Consider the following 27934-nt stretch of genomic DNA (forward strand, 5'->3'; position numbering starts at 1 on the left):
CTCGAGGAGCTGCACGATCGAAGTTGACATGCATCACATAAAATCCTTGCACGGTGAACGCCGAAAGAGTCATAAATGGTTTCTAGGAGTACAGGATGGGCATTTATTTAGGAAAAGATAGCCAGGGCACAAGTTTAGGAAATGAAAGAACATTTATTTTCACTGCTATAGTTACCATCGGTATAAATGAAGCCTATGCTTTATACCATATATATGACTTAATGATCGTACAACGCATTTCGTTTACTGGTGAAATGACAACCTCAAGCACGCAAAACAGTCTTTACTGTGGTGAACATCCGCCCTAAAAAGAAGTTGACGTTGGCATTTACCGACCTCGAAATTTTTTTGAAAACTGTAGTGTAAGAATTAGGGCATTAATTTATGCCTGCATAACCTGCATAAGGTGAGCTGGGCATACCTCGTGTTTCGTTGACATTGGCTTCGAAGCGGTGTCCCTAAGAAAGTAAGCGCTAAAAGTCCGATTTTTAAGTTTCATGAACGGTGAACAAAGCAACTTTTGTGACCTTGGACATATCACGTTGCGTTCTTGCAACCTTGCCCACTGTCAAGCTCAGCAGCAAATCTTAACGATGATCCTCATCCGCTTCCTTCACGTGTTTACTACTGACCCGCTGTCCGTAGACCTGTATAAATAAATATTAAGATGAGTCACAGTTTCCCGAAAGTTGACTTGCATCTTTGCTGATGCGAGCTTGTAGTCCTCGCGCCCTTCAACAAGGGTTTTGCATGTAGTTAAGCAGAAAACCACGTGCGTTCAATGCTCCATCTGACACGAATCTTGCCGTGAAAGGACCGGACGTCATATCTGCAAATAAAGAACAAATACACAAGTTGATATAGTTAACAAATAGTGACAGAGGGCAGCTCAAGCTTCTAGCTCTGGCGAGATTGTAGGATGTCTTAATGCCTGTGCCGGTTCGTAAAGGCTCCTGTTGTAAGCCCTTGTGTCATATGTGCCTCCGAGATCTGTAATGGCGCAAAATTTTGCGTGTGACAGCATAGTATACTTGCACTGGTGCGTCCTATTTTCGTTGAAACCTCAATCTTATATGTTTCATATATATGTTGTGTCACCGAAGTCACGGAGGCAGCAGCGGTCATTCGCCGAATGCAAGCTAGATGGCACCACAATACCACGCCAACGCAAAGGCTTCATCGATGCCGTAGCATTTTTGAGTATCATCGTAAACTTCAGACTTTCTACATTCTGGAAAGTTCTGGAACGAGGTTGCAGAATTGCTCAACTCATTCTTTCTGCGCCTAAGAGAGAGAAGTGGTTCATGAAGGAATAAGGAAAGGTTGATGCTGTTTTAAAATTGCCTATTGTGATCCCTACACCCTTCCCCCAGAGCTGGGGAGCCAATCGGAATCTTGACTGGTTAACATCCCTGCCTTCCTTTTCTCTCTCTCTCTCTCTCTCTCTAATACTCCCGCAGTTCTCTAACGCCACAGCCAAACCTTCTTTCAGAGAGCGTCACTCGAACAGAAAAAGAAGCCAACCGTGACTTAGTCAAGCGAAAACCTTTCTTTGGTTGGCCGGTCGGGGGTCGGGTAGCTGATCGGACTCAGCAGGGAAAACGCTCCCTGTCTCTGTCTTTCGTTCACTCGTTCACTCGTTCGTTCGTTCGCGTACATTGACAATCATCGTGGATACTTTCCGCACAGTTTTCAACATCAAACTGGTAATGAATCTTCACATCGCAGTTCAGCATGCCTCACCTGTGACTGGTGCATTGATGACGGGATTGGGCATTTCCGTCGACGGGTTCAGCTTTGTGCCGCAGTACCTGACCCCTCCGAGAAGCAGGTAATCCATGGTGCACTCGGCTACGCCTAGGCCCGCTTCGGTTTCATCTTCAGAAAGCAAGGATTGCGTACCGTCATGTCTCACGTTTTCTAGAGCAGAAGCTATTTATTGCTGAGAAGTACGCTCAGACATGCTTTCAGAGGCTCAGTGGAATGACGTCACGGGAAATGTGGATGGTTGGATCTTATGAGCGTCCCTTTTGAAGCGAGGTGATGTTTGGTGCCACAAGCTTGCAATTTTTATCTTTCCTTCAGCTTCGTATTATGACAATTGTCTCATAAAACGTGTTATTAAACCGCTATGCGCATTGGCAGGTTTCCTAATTGAAGAAAGGAATATCATCGATTCCTAAATAAATTTATTGACGTAAGGTGTCATCTGATGTCATTTCTTTTTGTGCTTCCGACGTTTACGGTGCCATACACAAGCCAAATTTTACTAATCCGGACCGCAGAGTCATTCGCTTTTCTAGTATTCTATATCAAGCCCAAGAAATCGTGCAGGGTAACTGCATCGTCATTTACCTATGAGTGGTTGCTTCGACAAATTGTCAAGACACCCTACGGGTTTTCTGCCATTTTCATGCGCTACGCATACATAGTTGAAATATGAAAAATTTATCCTATAAATTGATGTTATCACACATTTTGATTTGACTTCGCACAGAAGGATGCGGCGCTTTGAATTATTGTGTGAGTTAGGCACACACAAACCTCCAGACCTCACTTCCCACTTATTAAAAAAAATTGAGGGGTTTGTATACTTTTGCTCATTTGTGTTATATGTGCGGGTTTTAGCTTCCGACAGAACTCCTTTTAATCAAAAAAATTATCTCTGCAAATCTGCTGAAGTTTTGGAGAGAAAGTGTGCCTAAACATGCATTGCCTCAAGTATCGAATAATTTAATTCAAATAAATTTACTATATCTAGCCTGTCCGGCCGTCTCGTCAAGTGGTCTAATGCTACCACGTCACCTACCTTCAAGGCTGAGAGAATTGACTTCCAAATCGATTACCCTTCTGGGTAATTTGTAAGGTCATTCATCACAGTTCTGACGAAGTTATAGTAGGCTAAGCTCGAAATAACTTGGTTGGAGGACTATAAGGATATAACAGTTTAGTACAAATCGAAAGTCTTCAGTTTCTCTCACGAACCTGCGGAAGCTGTGAAGATGCATGACCTCAAGTCCGCAGGACAAGCGAGGTAGACGATAACGCACTGTTTGAGCGGGCTTAAGTTATTTGTGGTAAATTAAAACGCAAAGCTTAAACATGTTTCTTCTCCATGCCGAATGTATGGATCGCATGCGTACTCGTTGTGGGTGCGTTGTCGGCACCAACGTTCTGTATGGAGAAGGGTACATCCATTCCTGGCACGGAGTAGGTAATGGAACAGAAGCCCGCTTCCTTCCTGAAGCACACCGTGTAGTCTAGGTTGTTGAGGTAGCCGCGCCTTGGGGGTATCTCCTGCGCCTCGGCATAGTCGAAGCTGCTGAAGTTGCCGCTCACCCCGGTGTAGTACTGCAAGCAGTTGGACGGCGCTGCAACCAGTTATAAAGATATCAATGTCAGCAGGTTTGTTCACACAAAAAGTAATTTTATGCTTGAGAAGAGAAAGCAAAAAAGGGACACTAAAATGTCTTGAACCTGGAATGATGCATGAAACTTCTTCTGTCAGCTGAGTTCATACGAACGAGAAGCCTGAGCGAAGAAATTGTAAGTTTTGTTTGGTCGTTAGCAAGTGTTCCCCTGACCGTTTGCCATGTTTCATTTACCTTTGTTTATAGTAGATACTAAGTTAACTCAAGGGAAGCGCATGCCAAGTACTTGTGCCGCATTATCTCCGTATGCGCCGCCGAACTGTAACCTGTTCTATTTAGAAAATGCGTAGTACGAAGGCAGAAACGTTGCAATCGAAATACGAGAAGGAACATAGAGAAATACTAAGTGCCCTGGAACGCAACATATATTATACTTTTATTACTTGTTTGCTTTTGTATGTTTGTTCAATAAATCAATCATTCAATCAAACAGTTATTGATTTTTTTCAAAGCATGATTACAAGAAGAAGGATTCATTATACTACATCACCACAAATATTTGACGTGAAAGAGCTACGCATCCATAAGCTGTGTCCATTGCAAAAACCTACAAAAATCTTAGCAAGCATTGTCAACACGACGATATGTAGGTTTGCATATGAAGGCGAAGGGCAAACTTTCGAATTGAAAAAAAAAGAATCAGTGTGTGATCTGACATAGCATTACCGTTAATATAGTACTTGATCTTCAGTAAGCATAAGCTAATAATGTGCACCTGGGCGCTGCCATGCTTCAAGAGCAGTTGAACAAAACGATTAAAATTGTTAACATTTTTAACAATAAGACGAAAAACCGCTTCCACTCTGTCCGTAAATTTTCATCAAATTCACTCAATGATAACTTTTCTTAGGGCACAAAAAGGACACAGGACTGAAAGGAACAACGAGGGCAGTACTCGACACAGTCCTTTAGGTACTGTGTCCTTTTTTTTTGTGCGCTAAAGAAGTTGTTACTATGGATTATCAACATGCCCAAGAATACGCTCTCTCCATGACCCACATGACATCTTGCCAGTTTCACAAATATAACTTAAAGAAGCGATTCGTATTGTAAATAAACTTATGCGGAACTCTAAAGGTTAATAGAGTGAAGTGAATTAGAACCTCTCGAGGGGCTGTCACATTTGATCTGCGATATCTTGATGTTCCAGCGGCTGTTCCTCGTCCCATTCGTCTCCACGTAGAGGTTCACCGGTCCGGGGGACATGTCCACGTCGATGTACACTGCGGCCCCGATCAACCACACAGAGATGCATTAGTCATTCGTAGCATTTGTAAATTGCAATATGTGCCACATGGTAATTAGCTAAAAACGTAATTAGCGGGCTCTTGTTAATTGGTCGACTGTGCATGTCAATTTATTGAGCATGTCCACCTTTTTGATTCGACCAGCTCATGACTTCTAATTGTGTTATCTGCCATAGACAAAAAAATTTAAGTGTTCGCTTAAAGACCCTGCATAGGAGCTGTTCTGGCGGACATGCCGTGCTGCTTGCGAACATGACCCGGGTGCTCCATGCATAAGATTGGCCACAGTCACGCAACTAGCAAACTAAAGGAGTATTAACTTGACATTTTCAATCTGACATTTTTAAGTAAAAGGGCAAGCGCTCTAAAGCTACGAAAATACTTGAAGCCTTTCAGAATACCCTAAATATTTTGGTAGTAATTCTTTCTGCGATCCAGCTTCGGTTTCGGCAACCAGGTGCCGTGAATTCTTAATGACGTCATGATGCACTGGCTCGCTCTTTTCCAGCAATCACCATGGCTACCACATGCGAATGTATCCCTAATACACGCGCGCAGCAATCTTGTCCATTTTCTTTATGGCCAACGCCATCATACGTAGCCGTTACTGCTGCGCGACTTAAACAAATTTTTCTGTCTGTCAAGACATTTTTGAGGCTAACGAACGTAACGGCACGCAAGACGGCACGCAAGACAATGACACAAGAACGTAGAAAACGTCGCGTCATTTTGTTTACGCGTTTTTTGTCATTAGTGCGGTGTTAGATTCCGTAGGATGACTTCCGGATAATTGATACGGAGCCATTCTTTACTGTAAGCCAATGCCATGGTGACTTCGGGAATATTAGGTCCGATGCACCCTGCGAAATTTTTATCGAAGGTCTCATAAATGTGCTCTGCTTTAACTGTGCGAAAACATGGCGCCCAACGTAGGGACACGTGTCGTATTCTTGCGAAAGAGTACGATCAACCACTGACGGTGCTGGCCGGTGTTCAGCCCGCACAACGGTGGCACCACGTTGTTCGCATTCTGTCCCGTCACAATCAGCTTCTCGCCGTCGCAGTTGCCGACCGTGGGCCGCTCCAGGTCGAACTCGTCGAAGTCGAGGCGTATCTGGCAGATGCGGTCGCTGAGCTTGAACACCTGCACGGCGCAAGTCGACTGGCCCCCCACGCCGCTGGAGTCACCGTCGCCGCCGCTAGGCGGCGTCTGGGTCGCACCGGGGGCAGCGTGGAAGCCGGGACTGCTGAAGTAGGTGCTGTTCAGCGTGATCATGGAGCGGCAGCTGGCGGTCACTGCGTTCACGCAAGCATAATAACACTGCAGTTCTAGCCTCTCCTTCTACGTAATATTTGACTTCGTGGAATACCGGACCTCCGAAGATGTACACACAACAGGATGGATGCCATATGACCGTGCCCTTTGAAACGGGGCGGTGGGTTGCGCCACCTAGTACTTGTTCTAATTCTGCCAAATGTCCTACCTGCCTTTTTTTAACACACAAAGAATTCCCACCGTTAAACTTTCTGAACAACTATTGGGAACTTTGTTTTTGTACGCCTCTGTTGTTTGTGGTTTCCCTACTTTTCTTCCACCAAACCTCCAGTTGTCTTTTACTCATCTCTCTTGCGGACATAAGCAGCAGCATAGAGTTACTGTATATGCTACCACAGGAAGCAGAGTTGCGCGTCTGTTTTATCACGCCGCTAGGGCCTCTATTGGCAGAGCGTCATCACGTAGTAGTCAAGCAACCGTGTATTGCGGAGAAGCAGATGCTCGGGCCAATTTTTGTATTTCCCGACGCCGCCGCTGCAGCGAACTGGATTGACACAAGTTATCGCCAGTCAAATTCAAAGCGAATCCGGCCGACCTTGGCGTTCGCTGTTCGCGTGCGGGCTAGCTGCGGAGAGCTAGTTATATAGCTATGTCAATGTAGCTATGTCAATCCTGTGAAAGAAAAACCTTCACTACACTACCAGAGAAGGTTACTTTTGGAATCCCTGCAGTGAAAAGGCACATAATGAAGTGGTACTTGCAGGTGTGGCTGATATCCAGTGTGGCTGATATCCAGTGCCTGCTAGTTGGTGGGTACGTTTCTACAGCAAGTCTAATGGGGTACCAGTGTCGAACTACTAATGGTTGGTCATTGATTCACCAGTAATGTTTTAGACTGCCTACACGTTGAGAGCTTTGGCACATAAGCAGGTATCTCTAATGCAAAACCGAGTACCCATTATCCAGTGTTCAGTGCAGCGCCGGATTATGGGCCCAGTGACGCGCGCTGGATGCTGGGCAGGCGCGGCGTACTCAGAGGCACTGGGTACTGGTGCGAATAATACCTCTAGCGCGTTAAATACGCGGTGCCTGGACACCGTATATAGTTTGTTGGAATACAAAGAACAGAAAGCGATTTGCTGCAATAAAAAAATAAAAGAAAGCTCCGAGCAGGATTCCATCGTCGGACCTACCGACCCCAAGCCCGGTATTTACCACTGCGCCATGCCAGATTTTTTTTCCCTTTATTTACTGCGCCATGCCAGAAGCAGGGCGTAATTGGATTATGCCATGTCAAGGATCGAGAAGCAGTTTTATTTTAATTTCAGAGATGTCTCGCTCAGTCATGGTAGATGCGCTATCGCCCTGCATATGAAACTCACGCCTGTACCACAAAGAAAATATTGCTGTCCGTATTCAGTAGCATGCTCGGAAGTGCCACAACATCAATTTTCACTTGCCGCTGGCATTTTAACATTGAAAAAAGTCCTAAATGAACAGCCGACCCGGGACGCTGTATGGGCTGTTACTACTGATTTAGATAGCTGTTTCTTGTTCTTCACGCGAAGGATATGCAACGTTTTCTTAGTTCAGTGATGCCTTTCAGTCGACACGTCTGTCTAGTCATATATCTTCGTCAGAGAAGCGCAGGCTAGTGCCGGGAGCCTTCCGCGACAGCACATATATACCTGTGTTTATGACGCGTCACATCGGCGCTCATCGCTACTTGTGCTGGCACTGTAAACATGAAAAAATGGTTTATTTAAGAACACCGATGCGAAAGCTGAAATATAGTGATTTATCCGTGTTAGACTTGATTCCTGAGCCTAGGCGCGCCGAGAGCGTGCAGACGGACTCGGCGGATACGCTAGGCCGAAGCTTCGGTGGGGACCGATCTCGGCGCCTTTTTCTTGACGATCTTATGCAGTCAGCTGTTTCGATGCGCTTTGTTTTCGATTAGGCGGACAAGCAGTCCAAAAGCGATGCAAAACCACCAACGGTCGATCGACGATACGGTAGGCTTGCCGCCTGCAAAAACGGAGTGCGGCTTCGCCGCATAGAATGTGTTGCTTGCCAGGCAAGATGGCGGACCTACGCGCAACTCTGCTACCTGTGGTAGCATATACAGTAACTCTACAGCAGCAACGCTTGTAGCGACATCTTGTGACTGTTTGCTCAACCACCGAGCAATCCAACTGCTTATAATGAGAGTGGTTTTCTTTTCCTGTTTCACGCGTTTTCGTGGTAGGTTGTTAGTCGGACTCGGTAAGGAAAGCATTCGCTTGCTCGTTCGTTTTCGTTCATTAGTTCGTTCGTTATAGCCATTTGCTTACATTGGCGATCGTCGTTGATGGTTGTTGCACATTTTTTGAATGTTTGTTTTATACTATATTCTCGCCGAAAAAGAAGAATTTACGATTGTTGGTCCAATCATTGTTTTACAAGTACCAAAGATACATATTACGCAGCTGATCCAGAAAATGAAGAGAGAAAATAACAGTTCCCACAGCGGCATTTCGTGATATGCGAGAGCCGTACGTAACAAATGCACTATGCTGCGGGCTTACGCAGCTTTAAAATTTTATAGCGTACACGCGTGCAAGTTTGGGCGAGTTGGTAACAATTCATTTCTATAATGTTCACAGTGCATGCAAACTACGGGAACTAAGGGAGAGGTAGAGAGTGAATAATGGCCAGTTTCAGGGGGACGTTGGTCGACCCTCTTTAATTTCACGCCTGTCTCTTACTTTCTAACTCCGTGTGCACTGTCAAACCCATCGAACTTTGATATTTCGATTCCAAGATTGCTTTCATGTCACATCTAAGAGAGTTTACATTGCTTAGGAAGCAGGCCTCAAACATGCAGCTGAGACGCCCAATCTCAGCATATTGTGAAGTGTGTACTTTTTCTAAATTTCAGAGAGAATCAGTGGATCGCAGCACTAAGTCCACATAAATTATGCAATTAGAGCTACTTAAACTCTGATTTCTCAAGTTGATATCGGCGTTATTTTTTGGGGGGAGGGGAGGGGGCGATATTCTTGTAAAGTATCATAGTTTTAGCTGGAATCACTGCACCAGAAAAAATTTCCAAAATCTGCGATTTTACATTTATGATTATGGTCTAGCCGATGCTTTTAGCAGCACCTGAGTAGCAAATAACCCATCGTAGCAATAATTTATTTCTACGCTCTAGATGAACTCAACGTCATGTGATGGCGCAACAGGTGCTGCCGGTGAGGTCTATGTATTGATATTTCAGTATTCTGTAAATAGTGATACCATGCGTACAAGCTAAAGCTCTGTCTCGATTATCCAGCAAACTTTGTGTTTAAACGTAAATTCATACCTTTACTGCGAATACCGTGATGCGTTGTGTGCCCGGCCACTGATAGAATTCTCTTTCCCATGTGTTTCAAACTCACCAACGTAAAGTAAAAATAGTAAAGAAAAAATTACATAGTGGCCGTAACTGCATCGCACGCGATTTCATTCTGCATGGGCTAGAATATTAAAGTCTGAAAGGAAGCAACAATGTAATGATAGGACCCATCCTCAAAATCCTAAACTAACAAAGCTTTGAAATTTACAGAAACAGGGAAAATATTTATTTTGAAATTACAACTCAGAGACCATTTTGCTTGTGCTCCGCCACATGACATCTCATGCTGACGGGGAAAACCCCTTGACGACCCCCCCTTAACGACCCGGAAGAAAGCCTGCTTCCAGGCAGCGCTCAAACTCGTATTTCCAGAATGCGACTGTCCGTTGAGACACCACCGGGGGATAGTCCGTGGTTTTAAATATGACCCTAGGAGCTCTATGCTGCCTAGTAACGCTTCCCGTACTGATAGATTATTCAAGTTGGCAGGACATTAGTCGTCATAGCTAGGTGAAGCCGCTTTTGTTGACGGGATGTTCGAAAATTGATTTCTAGGAAAGCGCGACTATTTGAAGAGTGGGTGTAGATACAATACTTTGTAAGGAATTCAAACAAAAGCCGCGAGAATTCGACATTCGTTTTCCTTGACTGTGGATGAATAACAGGGCAGCTGCAATTATTAAAGCCTCCCTGCCGTAAGAAAAGACCCATAATCATTGTTCATGGGCCGCCTAGAAATGCACACTGTAAGCAAAATAAAAAAAAAAGAAACAAGAAGACAGAAAGCAAAGTGATCTGTCAATTTCGCTATATAAAAGCCGGTTGCCAGGACCGGGCTGCAGTAAATAAGTAAGCTTTTTTTTTTCTTTGTCACCTTTCACATTTCGTTTCTTTTTTCTAAATTTAGAAGCACAAGTATCGTGGGCATTTGATTCGAATAAGCTGCGGCTCGTACACGCGCATGGCGGAAAGTCCCCCTTGTCCTGAGTGGGGCACAGATTAGAAAAAGAAAGTGTTCCTTACGCGAGCAGCAGACGCCGAATCCGAAGGCGCACTGGCCGTAGGCGGTTCCTCCCCTTTCCATGCACTCCTTGAAGGCGTAACAGGTGCCCTCCTGTCCCCAGGTGCCCGTGCACATCAAGTTGGGAAAACGCACCACGTGCAGCAAGTGAAGAACTGCGAAAAGAACGTGGCCCAGTTGACGAGGTCTACGCTGCCATGTCACATCCACTCGTCAAAAAAGCAAAAAAAATGAAGAATTGGCATCCACCCAGAATTATGACACGAAACTACAGAAGGAAACCCGCACGGGTTTCTAACAAAATAGAGTTTACGCAATTGAAGGAAGGAAGGTTCGCCCTGGTACGAGGACAGAACGTGGCAGAACACCCTTCCGAAGCGATCATTCTGCCGTTAGAGCTAAAACAACGAGGCCAGCTGAATGAATCTCGAGACCATAAACACATAGTTGGCCACCTCCACCCAAGATGTCTCGCAATGAGCAAGCACACAAGGAAACAAGGAAATTTATTTACGCATTACTGATAAGACAAAGGCAGAGCAGCTAAGTTTCTAACATCTTCTACAGAACCAAGCTAGAGTTTGCATGCCTCAGTGTTGCGCGCCGCGTTGTAACAACACCAAAAACTTGAAGCTAAAAGAAAATTAATCCACATGCGAAACGGCAAGATGGTTCAAGTTTGGTGGCGAGGAAGAAGAGTCATCCACGTGAGATTGGCACTGTGAAACGCGTGCGTGACCCTACTTACGTACGTACTCACATACATACATACATACATACATACATACATACATACATACATACATACATACATACATACATACATACATACATACATACATACATACATACATACATACATACATACATACATGGATCACCACCACAACAATCTTCGTCATCATCATCGTCATTGCCATATTAAATCCCACTGAAAGAAGAGAACCCCTTTCGTGGTTCTCAAATCACCCCTGTCCAGCATCAGCCAAGCGCCCGCTTTATCTGTGCCGGAAAATTTCCTCATTTTGTCCCTCTGCCTGATACTCCGCCGCTTTCAGCTACGTTTACACTCCCTTCGCGCTTCATTCTGTCAACTCTGTCATACTCCATCAATTGCCTATTATACGTTGTGCGCCAGCTGCCGAACTCTAATCTCCAATACACCTATCTTACTTCCATCACTATCAACGACGGCAAAACACCTAACTTTGCACTTCCGGCTGGCTCCCCGTCTGGGTCTTTGCAGTCGCCGACCAGGTCACGTGCCTCAGCTTTCCTTCTCTTGCCTGCACATCGATCGTGCGTGACTCCAGATTTGGTTTCCGTTCCAAACTGGGCTACCTCATTCGCCTACGACAGTCAGACGCCAGAAATGCATGCGTTACACTTACAGCTATAAAGCTAACTGCGCTTGCCACGTCCTAACTTCCTGGGCACGGCTTTCTCATAAGTGCCTTTTGTTTTGCGTTACACAGATTTCCTGGAACTGCCATACGTGACACCCAGGCTCTTTAGACCCCCACGGCAATGCCGTCGCAATATACATGTCGTAAGCGAGAGAGAGAGAGATAGAGAAAACAAGAAGAAACACTGCCTTCGTATGACTTCCGCGTCAGATAACATTCAAAGTGAGTTCACACAGTGTATGTCGTCGCGTCTTTCCCAGTGTTGTTTGCCGTTTGTAGTTTGGCTTTCTTATTTAGTTTGCTTATTGTGATCCAGGTGGCGAGCCACCGATGGCGATCGACTCGCAGGGTTCTCACCTAACGGCTTCTGAATAGGATGTGTCGTTCGTCGCGCATATCGCGTAACATCGAGACCATCACTCCAGCACCGTTCGCACGTACGCGCAGCGCTTAGCGATTCGCACGTGATACACTCGAACCGGGCGGTGGCGGGCAATAGCGGGCGGGTGCTTCTTGAGCCACCTGCTCGGCGCTGTGGACAGCGAGCGGTCGTGTTCACGGCCAGACTCGACTCACTCGACTCCTCCGCGCAGAGTCAAGTCGAGTCCGGCCGTGATGTGTTGTGGTACACGACAAAAACGATGGCCTTTGTGACGCACTGTGACTGCATCTGGCCGAGACCAGCGATTACCGAGCGCACATCGGTGGAGCGAATAGCGTCGGCCACCATGCGGGCCGATTATCGTGTTTGAATCACTGAGGACATTATCCCTGCACTGAAATTAAACAGACATTCCAAAGGAAGTTTGTTGGAAACCACGCGAAAAGTCAACACGGACTCAATACAAACTCAAAGAGGCGTCAGTATAGTGCCCCGTCGGGAAGGCGTCAAAATGATGCAGGTCCCACCCATTGTGGGGAGCGATGCTACGAGAGGCATTGTGCACCTGTCGCTGGCTATCCAGCGTGGTTTGCGAGTTCGGCAAAGCGCCGCTAGATGGATTAACATGTTCGCGTAATGCGAGCAATTGCGGTGTACGACGTGAGAAAGCGTGTGACGTCAGCAGCAAGGTGGGGACGAAGAAGCGTTATGACCTGCTCCGTCACGATCCGGACCGATCATGAAGGTGGTGCAATATGGGATCAAAATGGCGCAACTCGCGCTTTCCTACGCATCCTGTTGCTATGCGACGTGGCGCACGCGAAGGACAGGGGGGGAAGGCTGACGTCTGTGGCCTAATAGACACTGGCTCGAACGCACGTACTCTCGCTATTTATTGCGATTAGCATTCGCAGAATATTTGACGAGCTTTCCGGTAACATTCTAAGGGGTGACCATTTCTAAATTTTTAGAAATCGACTGTGGCAAATAGCGTGTTCCTAGTCCTTTAGCTGGATTATTCAAAGAGGTTGACATTACCACCACGAGAACCCTAAACACATAATCGACTAATTGACGAACATTTTCTAATGAACTTCATAAATTATTCACTTTGCGGCACATATTGCAATTTACTAATCGCACCCAAGTGAGTTTGTCAAGCATATCCACTTGAATCTTGAGGATGGCATGGGTTTGGAGTTATGTGCGGTTAAACTAACAGTAAAAATGCACTGTTCTTCGTCTTACTAATAAAACAACAACGCTATTTTATGCTTTGGAGCACAAAAGTAACTGGAACGCCCATACCACCAGAAGACAACAAAGACGCCAAAAACAGCATTGGGCAATTTACTTGTACGCATCAATTGAATTAAAGAAAATACAAATTAATGGGGTTGAAAGTGGAAGAATAAGCAACTTGCCGCAGGTGGGGAACGATCCCACGTCTTCGCATTACGCGTGCGATGCATCGCACGCATAATGCGAGGACGTGGGATCGTTCCCCACCTGCGGCAAGTTGTTTTTTCATCCACTTTGAATCGCATTAATTTATCATTTCTTTATTCATTACGTCGGAGTCCCATGTATTTCCTCGCACACTTTGGCATGAATATCTCGAAATAATTGTCATTGTGAGAATTCATTCTAAGGTTCGCGGGCTCACCCGCTACAATTAGTAAATTACAACATGTGCCGTAACGTAATTAATTTACAATATAAATAGTATATTTTCATCAAGTAGTTCATTGCGAATTTAGATTTCCCGTGAGAATAATGTCCGCCTCTTCGAGTTCTCCAGCTCAAGGAGTAGAAATGTGATATCTGCCACAGGCGATTTTTAAAATTGTGTAGTACTTGAAGTTTGTCACCAGATATAGGAGATGGTCATTATTAAGTACTCTGGAACTCTCAAAAATGGCCTGTTGCACATAACATAATTCTAGTCCTTGAGCAGGATTATTCATAAAGCAGGCATTAACACATACTCAAATAATAATAACAATCGCTAATTAACTTCTTAATTATTAAACTTACGGCACATATTGACACCAGTCTGGAGAAATGCGCCATTAAACTCGCCGTAAAGAACGCACTGCTGTTCCACTTACCACTTAAACAAAACTCTTCTATGCATTGAAGCACAAAAGTACCTGGAACGCCCATGTATTTCGTCCCACACTGAAAAATAATGTCTCGAAACTGGTGTCATCCAGGATATCGATTTCTAGTGGATACGTCTTGCGAAATCACCGGCTAGAATTTGTAATTTGCAACATGAGCCGTAAATCATACTTGATTAAGAAGTTAATCAGTGATTTCTCTTTAATTAGTTGAATGAGTGTTTCGATTTCTCGAGCTAGTGATGTCCGCCTCTTCGAGTAATCCAGCGCAAGGTCAAACATTACGGTGTCTGCCACAGGCTTTAAAGAAAATCCGGAAATCTTAAAGAGACACTAAAGCTAAACAATAAATCAGTTTAGACTAATGAAGCATTGTTTGAGAACCCTGTGGGCAGTCATTTCAAAAAAGTAGTTTGATTATTAGATGAGGAAATGAAGGTGCAAGTATCAGCATTTGAATTTCGCTCCGAAACCCCGACGCCGCTACGTCAGTGTGACGTCAGGGATTCCAAAGTATGTTTTCGCATTTGGGCCGCGTTGGCTGAGTAAAGGTTCCCGAAACTTGCCATGTTTATTATTTGGTTCCTTTAGAACACAATGTAGTCAATCTGTACCGCTATATATAATTAGTTGGCCCTAGAAGATGTCATCAAAATCCAAGATGTCACAGCCCCCAGGTGCGGGAACTTAAGTAGGCGTCGCCACCCGTATTTCGTTCTTTCGCTTTTTCTGGCTTACCAAACGTCTTATCGTTGTAAGAGTGGTGTTTTTGGTGTTGTAGAACGGTAATTTACTGATGCAGAAGAAATCATTTTTCACTTTAGTGTCCTTTTAAGCACGGTCCCCTCGTATAATGCCCCAACCACTGGCACGCGCCGGAAAGCTTCGGCGTGCGCCGAAGGGTCAAATGCGTCAAAGCGTCGGTCGGAAACGCGGCGAAGCGGAACGTCGCGCAGCGATTATGTCTACTGCCGATGCTAGAAGTTTGCCGACGCGCGGCGAAGCTGCGCCGGCGTGCACCAATGAGAGGCTGCGACGAGTCGCACGCGTCAACCAATCGAAGGCTGCGCAGCCTCCGGCTGCTATGCCTGTAATGGCCGCCCAAGCGGAGGCTCCGGCATCAACGATCGTCCGAGTTTTTTGGACGCACGACGCGCGCGACAGTGTTCCTAAAAGACAGTGTTGTAATAGTAGGCCGACAACGACACGACCGACCGACCGACGACAGTGGGTTGTGGCAGTGCGACGTGGATCCGAAGCGACTTCGAACGACGCCGACTAATCCAACCTGCCCACTGGGTTCCGCCGGGCTCAGTGTGATCGTCTGCTAAAACAGCCAACCGAATCACGATTACCGCAACGTCTGTGCTTGCTATGTGTGTATTTTGTTGTGCCCAAAACGAATGGAAACATGTTTACGAGTTCCGAAGTCTGGATAATCAGCACTCGCGTATCGCCGATGTTGTTTACGTTACGCGTAGGCCTAGCGGGTCCATCGAGTTCGTAACTGACGAGTGAACGAGGCCAGCTAAGAAACTCTGTCGAAGGAAGTGAATTTTCAGGTCCGTTTGGTGCTGCAGTGATTTAAAATATGGCACTCCTGACTTCGTGTGATGTGTGATGTGGTGAATGAACCGTGTGGAAGTTGGGTTGGTCAACCGCGGCGTGTTTCGTGTGGTGTCGGTTGACTCAAGTGTCACGGCCAAGCTCTGCGCTGTTTCCAGTGGTAAAGATAACTTCCGAAAGCGAAATACACTAGTAGACGAACTATTACAAGTACTTACATAATCAGCCGTGCCGCCTGTTTCAGCTGACACTGCGCTCTTCTATTCGGCATGTGAATCCAGTTCAGTACAAGTTCACTGTACTCATTCACTCACTTCTTTCTAGTGCGTCCGTCTTTTGGGCTAGTTGGGCATAAATCGCTCGTGTAGCAATCAAGAACACTGACGCACTGAAGCATACGTGACAATGCAGTCATGTTTGAGTCAGTGTGTCGTTATAGTTGAGCACTGCAAAAAGAAATTATCTGTTTGCAACGTGTGCCCTGTGTGCAGTGCATAGCAGGACCTGCATCATGCAAGACCTATGCGTGTAGCAGCGTATACCACGATTGCTTCGATGCCCGCTTCAGAAGCAGCAAGTACTGAGTCAATGAAACTGTAATTGATTTTTTATCTCACTTTTTGCTTATGGAAAGTGTAGATGGTGTGAGTGCATTGTGGGGAAGGTGAAAAGGTGTCGTCAGTGTTTTGTGCAGTCAGTATGCTTAAACTGCTGGAATCCCTTCAGCTTCTACTAAAATGTTTCTTGCTGCGATACTATAAATTGTAGTCAGGACAAAGATCTACTCAAAACCAAGTTACTAATGCATCTGCGCAGAATGTGTTTGATTAACAAGTTAACGCTTCCACAACAACAATATGCCGATGCACAGCATATGTGCTTACAATAAATACATTCCGTAAAGGTGAACGACTGGGATCAAACTTTGTAGTAGCACCGTAAAAAGTGCTGCCATGCGTATCAGCCACAACGAAACTGCTGCACGTCCAACCTTCTTCCTTGGAGGCACTTCTATAAAGACTGTTCGGGCCCTTCCCATTCTGGGTGTAGCATTTAGCTGTTCTCTCAACTTTTCCGCATATGTCACCAGCACTGTATGTAAGCACCAGCCCTTTCTTGGGTTTGTGTCGCGTCTCCCTTCCCTGATGACCTAAGGTTTTCCGAGCACTCTACACTTCTATCATTCTGTCACGACTTGAGTACTGCTCATCAGTATAGTTCCCGTACCAAACTCGCGATGCTAACAAACTCAAGCTTGTTCAGCGCCGGACAATAAGCACCCTTTACTCCCGTCTTTTCGGTTGTCACAAGCTCATGCCAGCCTTCGAGGATTGCCTCAAACCCCTCAAGTAGCACACCCTGCAATACCAGCACAACATTGCACTAGTCTATACTGCAGGGTGCTTGACGACTCTCTGGACAGCACTAATATTTCTTCAGTTCGTCTGAACAAGTGGTCAGCACAGTCTGAGCCCTCATCGCGCCTCTATGGCCCGACACCACAACTCCATGATTATATCTGGCATGCAGAGCTTTCTCTCCACCCCCCTGGCGATTTGGATTCTCCTTCCTTGGAACCAGACTGAATTGGCACTCGTGTGTGTTGTGCACCTGTGAAATGTGTGCGTGTGTGCCGTGCTGTGTTATTGAGCAAGTGTGTGTGCACATGGAGAGGAAGGAAGTGTCTTCTGCATCCTGCAAATTCCTGCTCTAGATGGCTGGTTATCAGATGCTCTAACATACAGGCATCAGCCTTCTTTTTAGTCTAGTGTGCCAAGTTACCACTAAGATTATTATTGTTGTTATTATTATTATTGTTATTATTAGAATCATCACTTTGACCACGTTGATTGTGTTGAAGCCAGCGTGACACATAATTCAAAATATTTCTGGAGCTTTGTGGGCTCTCCCTTCTAAAAAGAGTGCCAAAGATGTACGTCTTCATGAAAATAGTGGTGTTGTCTCGAACACTGCTGATGCCTTTGCAGAACATTTCTGTTTGCTATATAGTGTGAAATATGCTTCAAGTAACCTTCCTTCTCAGTCTGGCGCAGTGTATGCTAACAGTCAATGAAAACCTCGTTTCCAAGTATATGAAGTGCCTTAAACTTTGCCTTAAACTTTCCCTTTCTTGCGGTGCTGATGGTATTTCCTCCACAGAGCTTAACCCTTTGAGACGCTGTCTACACAATTGGGCACAGCAGGAGCGTGCATCAATAGCAAAAGCACTGATGAAAGTAATGGTATTTAAAATGTGTTTCATACATCTTGAAACACTTATTATTGGAACTGTGCTGCAATTTTGAATAACGTGCAGAATATTTTAACAAAATTAGTGGGAAGGTAGACGGCTGGGTGTTGTTACTCTGTGTCAGTACGTTGTATGTAGCGAGTTCACTTCTTTCATTGTTTTTTACAATGTCGTGCACCAGGCATAATTGTCAAGTGGCTGGATAAGTGCTTTTCAAGCTTTTCAAAACACGACATAGTACATGTTCTCATATTTTGTGTTCCTGTAGTGAGTTTTCGCATGGAGTCGAAATTTTATAAACTTGACAAAACTCGCTAAACAATTGAAAATTCTTAATATTTGCTGCAGCTGTACACTTTCTACGATTCTGAGTATGCAAGAGATGTGGTGAAAGCAACTTTTCAATCAACGAGATAAAGTGGTGTCCGAAAGGGTTAAGACGTATGGAAGCATACTTGTTCCTCGTTCTCACAAGCATCTTCAATAGTTCCCTAAAGTCTAGTACCTCTTCTAGCACTCGGAAGGTAGCATGAGCATTGCCCATGCACAAATCAGGTGCTGGATGTGCAGTTACTAACTGCCGACCTATATCTATCCTCTTCAGTGCGTCAGGTGTTTGAATCGATATGGGATTCCTCGCCTTCTGTTAGTGCTAAGAGCATTTTAATAAATGAACAGCATGACTTTGTGTGCCGACAACTTAAAACTATTTCAGACTGTCAACAGTGTTCACCACTGCATCGACTTCCAAAAAGACATTTTTTCACTCTCAAACTGGTGCAGAAAAAATAAGTACTCTTAAATGCTTCCAACACTAGGGCATTAAGTTATATGCACAAAACGCACCATGTGAAATTTTGATACACCCTACGTGATGCTCCACTCCTTAGGGTCGATGAAATGAAAGATCTTGGTGTGTACTTCGACAAAATGCTAAGCTTCTCTTCACATAGATAATTACACAAGATGCCCTTCACGCTCTTGGAATTGCTTGCCGTATATTGCATGATTTCCACTCACCTGTTGTGTTTCTGAAATTCTGCTGTTTGCCTCCAACTACTAGAGTATGCCTCTGTAGGAGGGGGGTGCAATGAGCAAATCTAATTCTGACCTCATTGAACGCATCCAGAATAAAATGATGTCTATCTTCAAGCACCACTTTTGCCATTCTGGCAACCACAGTTGAGCCTTCTCAAATATACTTCAACTCGCACCTCTAGATTCAAGTCTTAATTAATCGCACCTTTTGTTCCTGTATAAGGTGGTCCATGACATTATACATTCCTTAAAGCTCGTTAAGTGCACCAGTACAAAGGCTCTCTAGCTGTTCCTGGGCACTACAATGAAAATGTGAATGATTGATTATTATCGTAATATAAAATTGTGCTTTTTAAGTATGTACTAGTATACTATTTTAGTGCAGTAGCTTTTGTGCAATTAAAAAAAGGGCATGAATTAAGAAGTGAGAGAGAAAATGATAAATGAAAGGTAGGGAGGTTAGGAGGCACGATGGATGCTGACCTTGTTAGAGAAGGACGCCTGTGGTCGTCGTTCTGGCATGAATTGGGAAAGTGCAATAATATGCTATGTGCCTGATCATATGCATTGTGCTATTAATTTCTTCTGAGTTTTAATAATGGCTGGCTACTGTATGCAGTTTTGTGCAATAAAATATGCCTCAGCAATTATTGCGTGCCTCGCAGAACAAATTGAATATATCTTTCTCAGTCAAGACATCATAGCAGGCTGAAAACAATAAACTGCAATTTTTCTTTTTGTGGTGACGAAGTGTATAAATTGTGAAAATAACCTGTTTATATATTTCTTATACTATGCAAATGAGCTGCTCCCATGCATGTGAATAAGTGCTTCAATAGTACGACTTGGCAAAGGGCAACAAAAGACTCCTATTAAAACCCTCTAATTCTCAAGCTTGTATTATCTGACGGTATGTCATTTCATTAATGTAAAGAAAGGCAAACTTGATATGTGGAAACCAGTTACAATAGAACATGGCCCTTACACTGTGAAAATGTTTTGTAGCAATAAACTCAATGTGAAGGCCTCCAGATGCGGTGTTGATGCATCAAAACAACCTAGAATAATAGAGGTGCTCCATGGGCTAGATTTGGCAGAATCAAGAATTGGGGGGAGACAAGATACGAATTACATACATTTTAGCTATTCTAGTTTTTTTTTTGTGAGTTCTACAGGTGTTTCAATTCTGTTTTGCTGATTTTCTCAGAAGCCACTTTTTCACGTTTCTCTCATGCACCAACAAGCATAATTATATTGACACGGATGCTTTATCTCTATCCGGTTACCGTATTTCACCGGCTAAAAAATGTTAAAACGTTATCGCTCGGTGCAGGATGCGCCTGAACGTATCGGAAGTTTCGCGAATGTTATCGATGGTTCTGTCTGTTGTCGACGAACCTTGCTAATCTGATTGCATACGCGTCACGAGTTGTGTTGTAGTTTCTGGAAGGCGCGCGGGCACCAGCGAATAGGCTGTAACTTTCGACGACTGACGTATGCAAACCGACGCGCTTGACCCGCAGATGAGATTTTCTACGATTGCCGACATTGCTCGCCGCTATCGTTGCCATTGAGCCGGCACTATTTATTTACCGTCACTACTACGTGGCAATATTTCCAACACAGATTCTTTTCAGTTATACCATTGCACGCCTAATTCTTACATAGTTGGCTGTGCAATAAGCTACCAAAAAATGAAATGGTACAACAGTTTTTGATATATGGCATCGTCGTGCAGGTGTTTGCAAAGCGATCTTGCAGACAGACGACGCGCGAGCGCTGATGTCGATATTTTGTACACTATTGTTACTTCAAAAATAAAAACGAACTGTTGCGGCAGGTGTATATTCATTATGCAAACGTGTTTTTTGTATCTAAAAGCACATACAGATCACAACCTTATTGTTTCAAGCTTAGTTTAGAGCAGGCTGTTTTAGGCCGGACTTTGACGGATGAAGACGGAATAGTCCAGCAACAGTGCGCCGCAGCCGAGGAGCGAGCTTCGGCGCGCGTCGGAGCTTGTCTCCAGTGGTTGCGCGCCCTTTCCCTCCAGCCGAAGCGAAGCGACGCGTTCGCTTGCCAGCGCGCGCCGAAGCTTTCGGCGCGTGCCAGTGGTTGGGGCATAACCGTTTTGCCGAGGCCACGCCAACTCAGACCACTTGGTTTATGCAGCTCTTGCACATATCACAGCTCTATCTCCGTCTCGTAACTGCCATCATTATAATAATAAAAATAATCATAGCAATAACCACCGTAACATAAACGACATATTTAAATAAATCACCATTCACACACTGAACATCCAATTAACGTCGCCAGTCGCCTCCAAAGGACGGATTCACCACAATTTTTTCGTAAAAAGTAAATTTGTGCTTCGAGACTCGACCCATGCTCCAAACGTCTCAAAGCCCTGTTTTGAGGTTGGCAAAACATATAGCATGCGTGAGCCACATGCCTTTATATATATATATATGTATATATATATATATATATATATATATATATATATATATATATATATATATATATATATATATATATATACCATTCTTCCTAACTGTAATAAACAGCACGAAAAAGCAAGAAAGAAGTTCAGTGGCCTTATGGGTAGAAAATCGGCATTTTCCGGCCCTGGTTGGATTCCATCGTCGGACAGGCTTTTCTTCTTTTTTTTTTTTTGAACAAAACCCGACACCAGGCAACACAAGAGCCTTGCTACCGCTAAGTACCTAGAATGCGGCGAAAATTACTTTCCATTGAATATCCAGTTGTTGTGACATCAATTCATGCATTCCACTGCTTTAACACAAAGGAAATAACATGCGTATTTTCTTTTACGCGTACAGGTCAGGACTACGTTATTAAGCCTACTTATCATCTCCCCTGCAGAAACACGGCTTTATTAATTTATTTAACTATCATAAAGTTATGTACATGAAACTAATTCAAAGAAGTTCCCAGCTAACTTGCTCCAGAAGATTCCGAGAGCTCCTATTCTAGAATGCACCTGGGCAGTGGCAAATGAAGACAGCTTGATCGTGAAATGTCGTTACCGAATGATTCGAACTTTAGCATTAAATTTGCATAAGCATCTCCCTAGGCACAAATAAACTAAAGAAAAAAAGAGCTGAAGCGAAAAAAAAAATACTCGCACTGCCGAAACCCGGGATCGAACCAGGGACCTTTAGATCTTCAGTCTAACGCTCTCCCAACTGAGCTATTTCGGCACGGAGAGCTCGTGCTCTCAAAATAGCACGTCGTCTGAATTCAAACGCACGTTGACTGCTTTCTGGATGGAGTGTTGCAGCATTACTTTATTTTATGCTGTCTGAATGGTTTTCTTATCATGCAATTCTTAATTTTCACTAAAAACACTCATTTCATTCAGTTGTATTGGTAGACTTAAAGTGGAATTGCAAACAGGCGAGGGAAAACGCAAACTAAGTCTTGATAAGCCAGGAAAACATTGATCACTGTGACCTCAGAGACATTCGACAACGTCATTTCGGGGTTAATTCATCGGGCATCGATAAAAAAAAAAACTACGTCGTAGTTGAAAGTAAGTAAAGTAGTTGTGGTTTTTGGAACGATGTAGTGCCACGATGTTTGCGCACTATAGTCGTCCATAACATAACCACTTCCCGTATCCCACAGAGAAAAGAAAGACAGTTTCGAAATACCCCGAAATTTGTGAAGTCACCTTGACATGATGGGGGACACTGCATGAGCGCGAAATTCAAAGAACGGAAATTTGGCGCTCGAGCTCTGCGCTAATGATAAATACGTTCTCGCGGAAAAGTATTACAGATGGGGGATTGGAAGGCCAGCGAAACTCATCTAGCGTTTCTCTTGGGCGTCCCTTAAAGTAATAGTAACCACATTATTTATGCTTCTCAATTAATTCTGCCACATCGGAAATCGCAAATCAGCGACTAGTGTTCCCAAAGGCAAATGGCTCAACCCGCTCGCAAACCTTACATGTGTCAAAAATAAATTGTACTACATTTTCGTACAATATAGAGCTAGAAAAAGAGCACCATGAACATTCGAATATTGCAACAACCACAATCGCAGAAACTCCGGATAACACTCGGGATAACTCGGGATCGATAACACTGTATTCATCATTTCATTAAAGAAAAGAAAGACAATGCATGGTTGCGGCATGCTCAGATATGTATCTGCCGCTATGCATCGCGCGCGTAAGCCCTTTCCAGCAGGTACATTAGCATTTTTCATACTGGCGTACCTTACTGAAACCAGACGCGGGATTACGCTCGTTCATCTTATCTAGATCAGGCGATTAAAGGGGCACAAAAGTGAAACGCAAAATCACTTTACAATGATAAAATATTCTTCCAAAAGTCTATTGTTAATTTCACGTTTGTACGTTGGTTATTAGAAGAGAAGGCGAAAGTTACAAGTTTCATTCTGAAGATACACCAGCACCGGTATGTCAGTGTGGCGTCACCAATCCCCAAGTACTTCTTTTTTATTTGCGCTATTGAGTTTATTAGGAGAGGACAGGAAAGATGAAAAGTGAGAGCAAGACGAAAGCTGGAGGGAGAGAGAGAGACAGGAAAAGGCAACTACCGATTTCCCCCGGGTGGGTCAGTCCGGGGGCGCCGTCCACGTGAAGCAGAGGCCAAAGAGGTGTGTTGCCTCCGCCGAGAGGCCTAAAAGGTCCGAACACCCGGCATCGGCTCAAACCCCCAGGATCCCCTTTTCCCCGGACACGGCTAAGCAGCCCACGGCTACACGCGGGAGGGTCCAACCCTCGTGTGCTCGGGTACGTGGTGTCGCAACACACCAAACGCCTGCTGACGCAGAGGCCCCTGCAGGATGTACTATAGAGAATATTCGGGAACCCTTACATTATGTACACTTTAAAAATCGAGCAACATAAAGCTGCGCAAACTTGTTGCTTCTGCTGTGTTGAGGTAACTGCCGTAAAATTGCAGTAAAAAAATGTGCACGCCATTTCCTCTGCTGGGATTGGTGGGCACGAAGCTTCCCTGCGACTTCCATTTCAATTTGAATAACGAAGCACGGCTGGTCTCGCGGTTGGGGTAGAATAGCGAATACGGGTGCTTTGTATTGAAAATTATGAAACATGATTTTTGATGCATCTACACTATTTGAAATGACATGCTCTGTTGTACCGTCCTATCGGGACGCTGGTAAGCGTTATTTAAGGTCGCTCTGAACTTTGAATAACGAAGCGCGGCTGGTCTCACGGTTGCGGTAGAATAGCGAATACGGGTGCTTTGTATTGAAAATTATGAAACATGATTTTTGATGCATCTACACTATTTGAAATGACATGCTCTGTTGTACCGTCCTATCGGGACGCTGGTAAGCGTTATTTAAGGTCGCTCTGAACTTTGAATAACGAAGCGCGGCTGGTCTCACGGTTGGGGTAGAATAGCGAATACGGGTGCTTTGCATTGAAAATTATTAAACGTGATTTTTGATGCATCTACACTATTCGAAATGACATGCTCTGTTGTACCGTCCTATCCGGACGCTGCTAAGCGTTATTTAAGGTCGCTCTGAACTACAAGCACATCATTTACAATGTATAAAGCAGTGGCACTACACCGAGTGCTTCCTCTCCAGGCACATTCCAGCTGACTATAAGGCTGTTTTTCGTTATTTCCCTCTCCGCACCTCAGTTGTTTAGGAGACCTCCCTCCCGAAGTCGCTATGCTGTGTATAATAAGCGAAACACTGATGCCTTACCTGGAGGAGAGGCCAAGAAGCTAAGTCGTCGTACAACACCTGGGCGACTGTAATGCTATGTATCGTCGCGATCGCCCCCATGCATTTGATCACACTGATCGACCCACGCTACAAACCACATTAAAAGCCCTTGCGACGGACCATATCGTGCACTGGTGTCAGAATCGGTAAACCAAGTTCCACAGCTCTATGGGACCAGCCCAGTTTATTTAATATATTATGTATCGGGGATCGGCCTCGTTGACTCGGCGTGACACACCACGACACGCCTAACCCAGGAGAATTACGCAGAGGAAACTTCAGCATAACTGCGAGTCGGCCTAGTTGGGACATATTCATATTTATACTTTTTGTGCGCAAACAAACAGGGACGAAGAATAGGGGCAACACAAGGACGAGCGCTCGTCCTTGTGTTGCCCCTATTCTTCGTCCCTGTTTGTTTGCGCACAAAAAGTATAAATATGAGGAAACTTCGTTAAAAAGGAAGAAACGGATTTGAATTCCGCATTCTAGAGTTTCAGCATTTGATGACCCACCGCGATGGCTTAGTGGCTATGGCGTTGCGCTGCTAACCACTATAGGTCGCGGGTTGGAATCCTGGTCACGGCGGCCGCATTTAGATCGGGGCAAAATGCAAAAACACCCGTGTACTTAGGGTTAGGTACACGTTAAAGAACCTCATTTGGTCTGAATTAATATGGAGGGCCCCACTACGGCCTGCCTCATAATCAGATCGGGGTTTTGCCACGTAAAACCCCATAGTAGTATAAACTTTATTAATGTTCGGGGCTTTGGATGGTGGGTGGGTCCCTCAGTCCAGGGCTCCACTGGTCTCTGCGGTTCACTGGTCTTGACCGAGAAGAAATCTCTGGCTCCCTAGATCTTTGCTAGCAAGCCAAACCTCCCACTACCTGTTGCTCGGCATAGGCGCCGTAAGGGGCGAATTGGAATTTGGGGGCCATAGTTTACATGTGCACCTCACGTGAACATGTAACCCCATAATTTAATTAATTTACCATTTCGTGATTTCATCTGTAATTATGACTTTCGTCAATAATTTATTTACAGCTGCATCAGACGACCCTACATATAAGAGCTGAGTTTGCTTGTAGCATATTTGTCATTAATGAATCAGCCATTACAATCCACTTCTTCATGAAAACAGTTTTCTGGCGGCTATAAAATGCGGCGAACCTATGCTTGAAATGGGGACGCATTACAAGCACGACACGCCCGATGTACTCGAAACAACATTCATTAAGGCTGGAGTCCAGCTAAGGCAGCTGGACTCCTGGACTGAGGAGACCAACCACTACACAGCGGAAGAGCTACCTACGTTCGTGCACTCTCCTCTATAAAGTTTACTCTCTCTCTCATCGGTTTACTGCACTGGCTTCGGCACCAGTGGCAACGAGATTGACAAGAACTAACTGCATCCTTTTCTTCCTTGCTGTGTTTCACGCTTAAACCAGCCAAGCAAACCCAGTTAGGTATGTCCATGAGCATAGGCGGAAGGCTTTCATTTTCTTCTGGGGGGGTGGGTGAGGGGAGGATTGGGGCCCGACCAGCTTTCGGAACACCACAAGGAACTTCAATATATATATATATATATATATATATATATATATATATATATATATATATATATATATATATAGACGAAAACTCCGGAGGAGGCTCAGGCCCCGGAGCCCCGCCATGGTCGGCGCCTATGTTCCGGGGTGTTTTACATTGCCTCTTCAGTCATCTGTAAAACTTCACTGCAATGCACCAGCGTAACTCACTTGGCAGCATTTTTTGAGAACCAGGAAACTGCCATGGTTCCCGGTATCGTGCCCGGAACCAACGCGTCCCCGTGATTCAAGTTGTTCATTATTTCGTCGTTGATCCCGGGTTCGCTCAGGCGGAAAAGTGACCCGGCCCGGAAGAGCGTTGATCCCGGGTTCATTCGCCGACCCAGCACAAATTTATCAACCGCCAAGCTTTCTTTCCGAAAAACACATGTTGGGTTTCCCTTGTAGCTTTGCGCTCCTCTTGGAAGGCTGACATTTTTGTGTTTTCTTTGGCCAGTACACTTGAGCAAAGCACCTGTTCACGCGGCAACGCTTCGTACAAACGTCAAAAGCCCACGCAGCTTACGCTTACAGCGGCTATTCTTGCTCCAGGTCTGTGCACTGGTCCTCGGCTGGTCATCGCGCAGTCCGAGACTCATTCGGTAGGCATCCGAGCACGAAGATAGAACCCACGCCGAAAATTCCACCAGCAGCACAACATCGGAGCACCGAAACCACATGGCAAAGAAAGGTCACTCGTTTACGACGATGCGCGCTCCAAAGAACGGCGCGGCGTCATAGCCACAGGGTATCTAGCCCTGGGCCCAGAGATCTTAGAATAACGTCCTTCCTGGCGAGATGCCAGAGACCCAAGACCAAGCGGTACCCGAGGGTTTCCGACTACAGAACGTGCGAGCACGCGAAAGATGGCGAGAAGCGACGAGGCGCCATTGTTCTCGTCAGGCGTGCGAAGTCCTCGTCTTTGCGGTCAGCCGTGCACTGGTTGCAAGAACGCACGTTTTTTTCGCGCACGCTAAGTTCACGCCTGGCCAACGCCGCCACAATAACGGCTGGCGAAGAAGGCCGAGGTCTGGTCTGCCGGACACGACTTTAAGGACGGACCGAAAATTGAAAACAAGTAGAAAGACAGAATCTGGAGCAGTACATTTCTTCCGCGCGAGAGATCAGTTTTCTTCTACTAGCAAAAAGTTAGCGTGGTAACTTCCAGCTTTTTGAGGGCAGTGGAGGAGTACGCTTTATCTAGGCCAAGTATAGTCGAAAGGAATAAGAAAAGCAAACACATGTGGCCCAATAAAAATGAGTTAGAGACGTTGAGGAGATATTGGTGGGCTAATTAGCTTGTCGTTTTTGCTGGAAAACTTGTAGATGCGTGCACAAACACCAAAGGGATAAACGCATCAGCGCTCGTGCTAGACCGCAATCGTGGTCCAATGATGAGTAGAAACGTAATTGGAACGTATTTCTAAATTATCAACGGCAGCTTACTGATAACCAA

The 27934-nt window shown here is 45.0% G+C and overlaps 1 protein-coding gene and 1 non-coding gene across 2 annotated transcripts; both read right to left on the reverse strand.

The window, feature by feature from the left end:
* Nucleotides 1-158: 158 nt before the first annotated feature.
* LOC142564933 (uncharacterized) lies at nucleotides 159-27207 on the reverse strand. The gene is made up of 7 exons (XM_075676140.1): nucleotides 27011-27207; nucleotides 10360-10512; nucleotides 5657-5974; nucleotides 4535-4654; nucleotides 3144-3371; nucleotides 1744-1878; nucleotides 159-829 (listed from the first exon to the last, which is right to left on the reverse strand). Exons 1-7 carry the CDS (start codon nucleotides 27156-27158, stop codon nucleotides 735-737), a joined length of 1197 nt encoding a protein of 398 aa, XP_075532255.1. The 5' UTR covers nucleotides 27159-27207; the 3' UTR covers nucleotides 159-734.
* On the reverse strand, nucleotides 22278-22350 carry TRNAF-GAA (transfer RNA phenylalanine (anticodon GAA)). The gene has a single exon. It is a non-coding gene; the product is annotated as a tRNA-Phe (tRNA).
* Nucleotides 27208-27934: the final 727 nt, after the last annotated feature.

This window comes from Dermacentor variabilis, chromosome 11 (assembly GCF_050947875.1).
Source record: "Dermacentor variabilis isolate Ectoservices chromosome 11, ASM5094787v1, whole genome shotgun sequence".
In the NCBI taxonomy this organism is placed as follows: Eukaryota; Metazoa; Arthropoda; class Arachnida; order Ixodida; family Ixodidae; genus Dermacentor; species Dermacentor variabilis.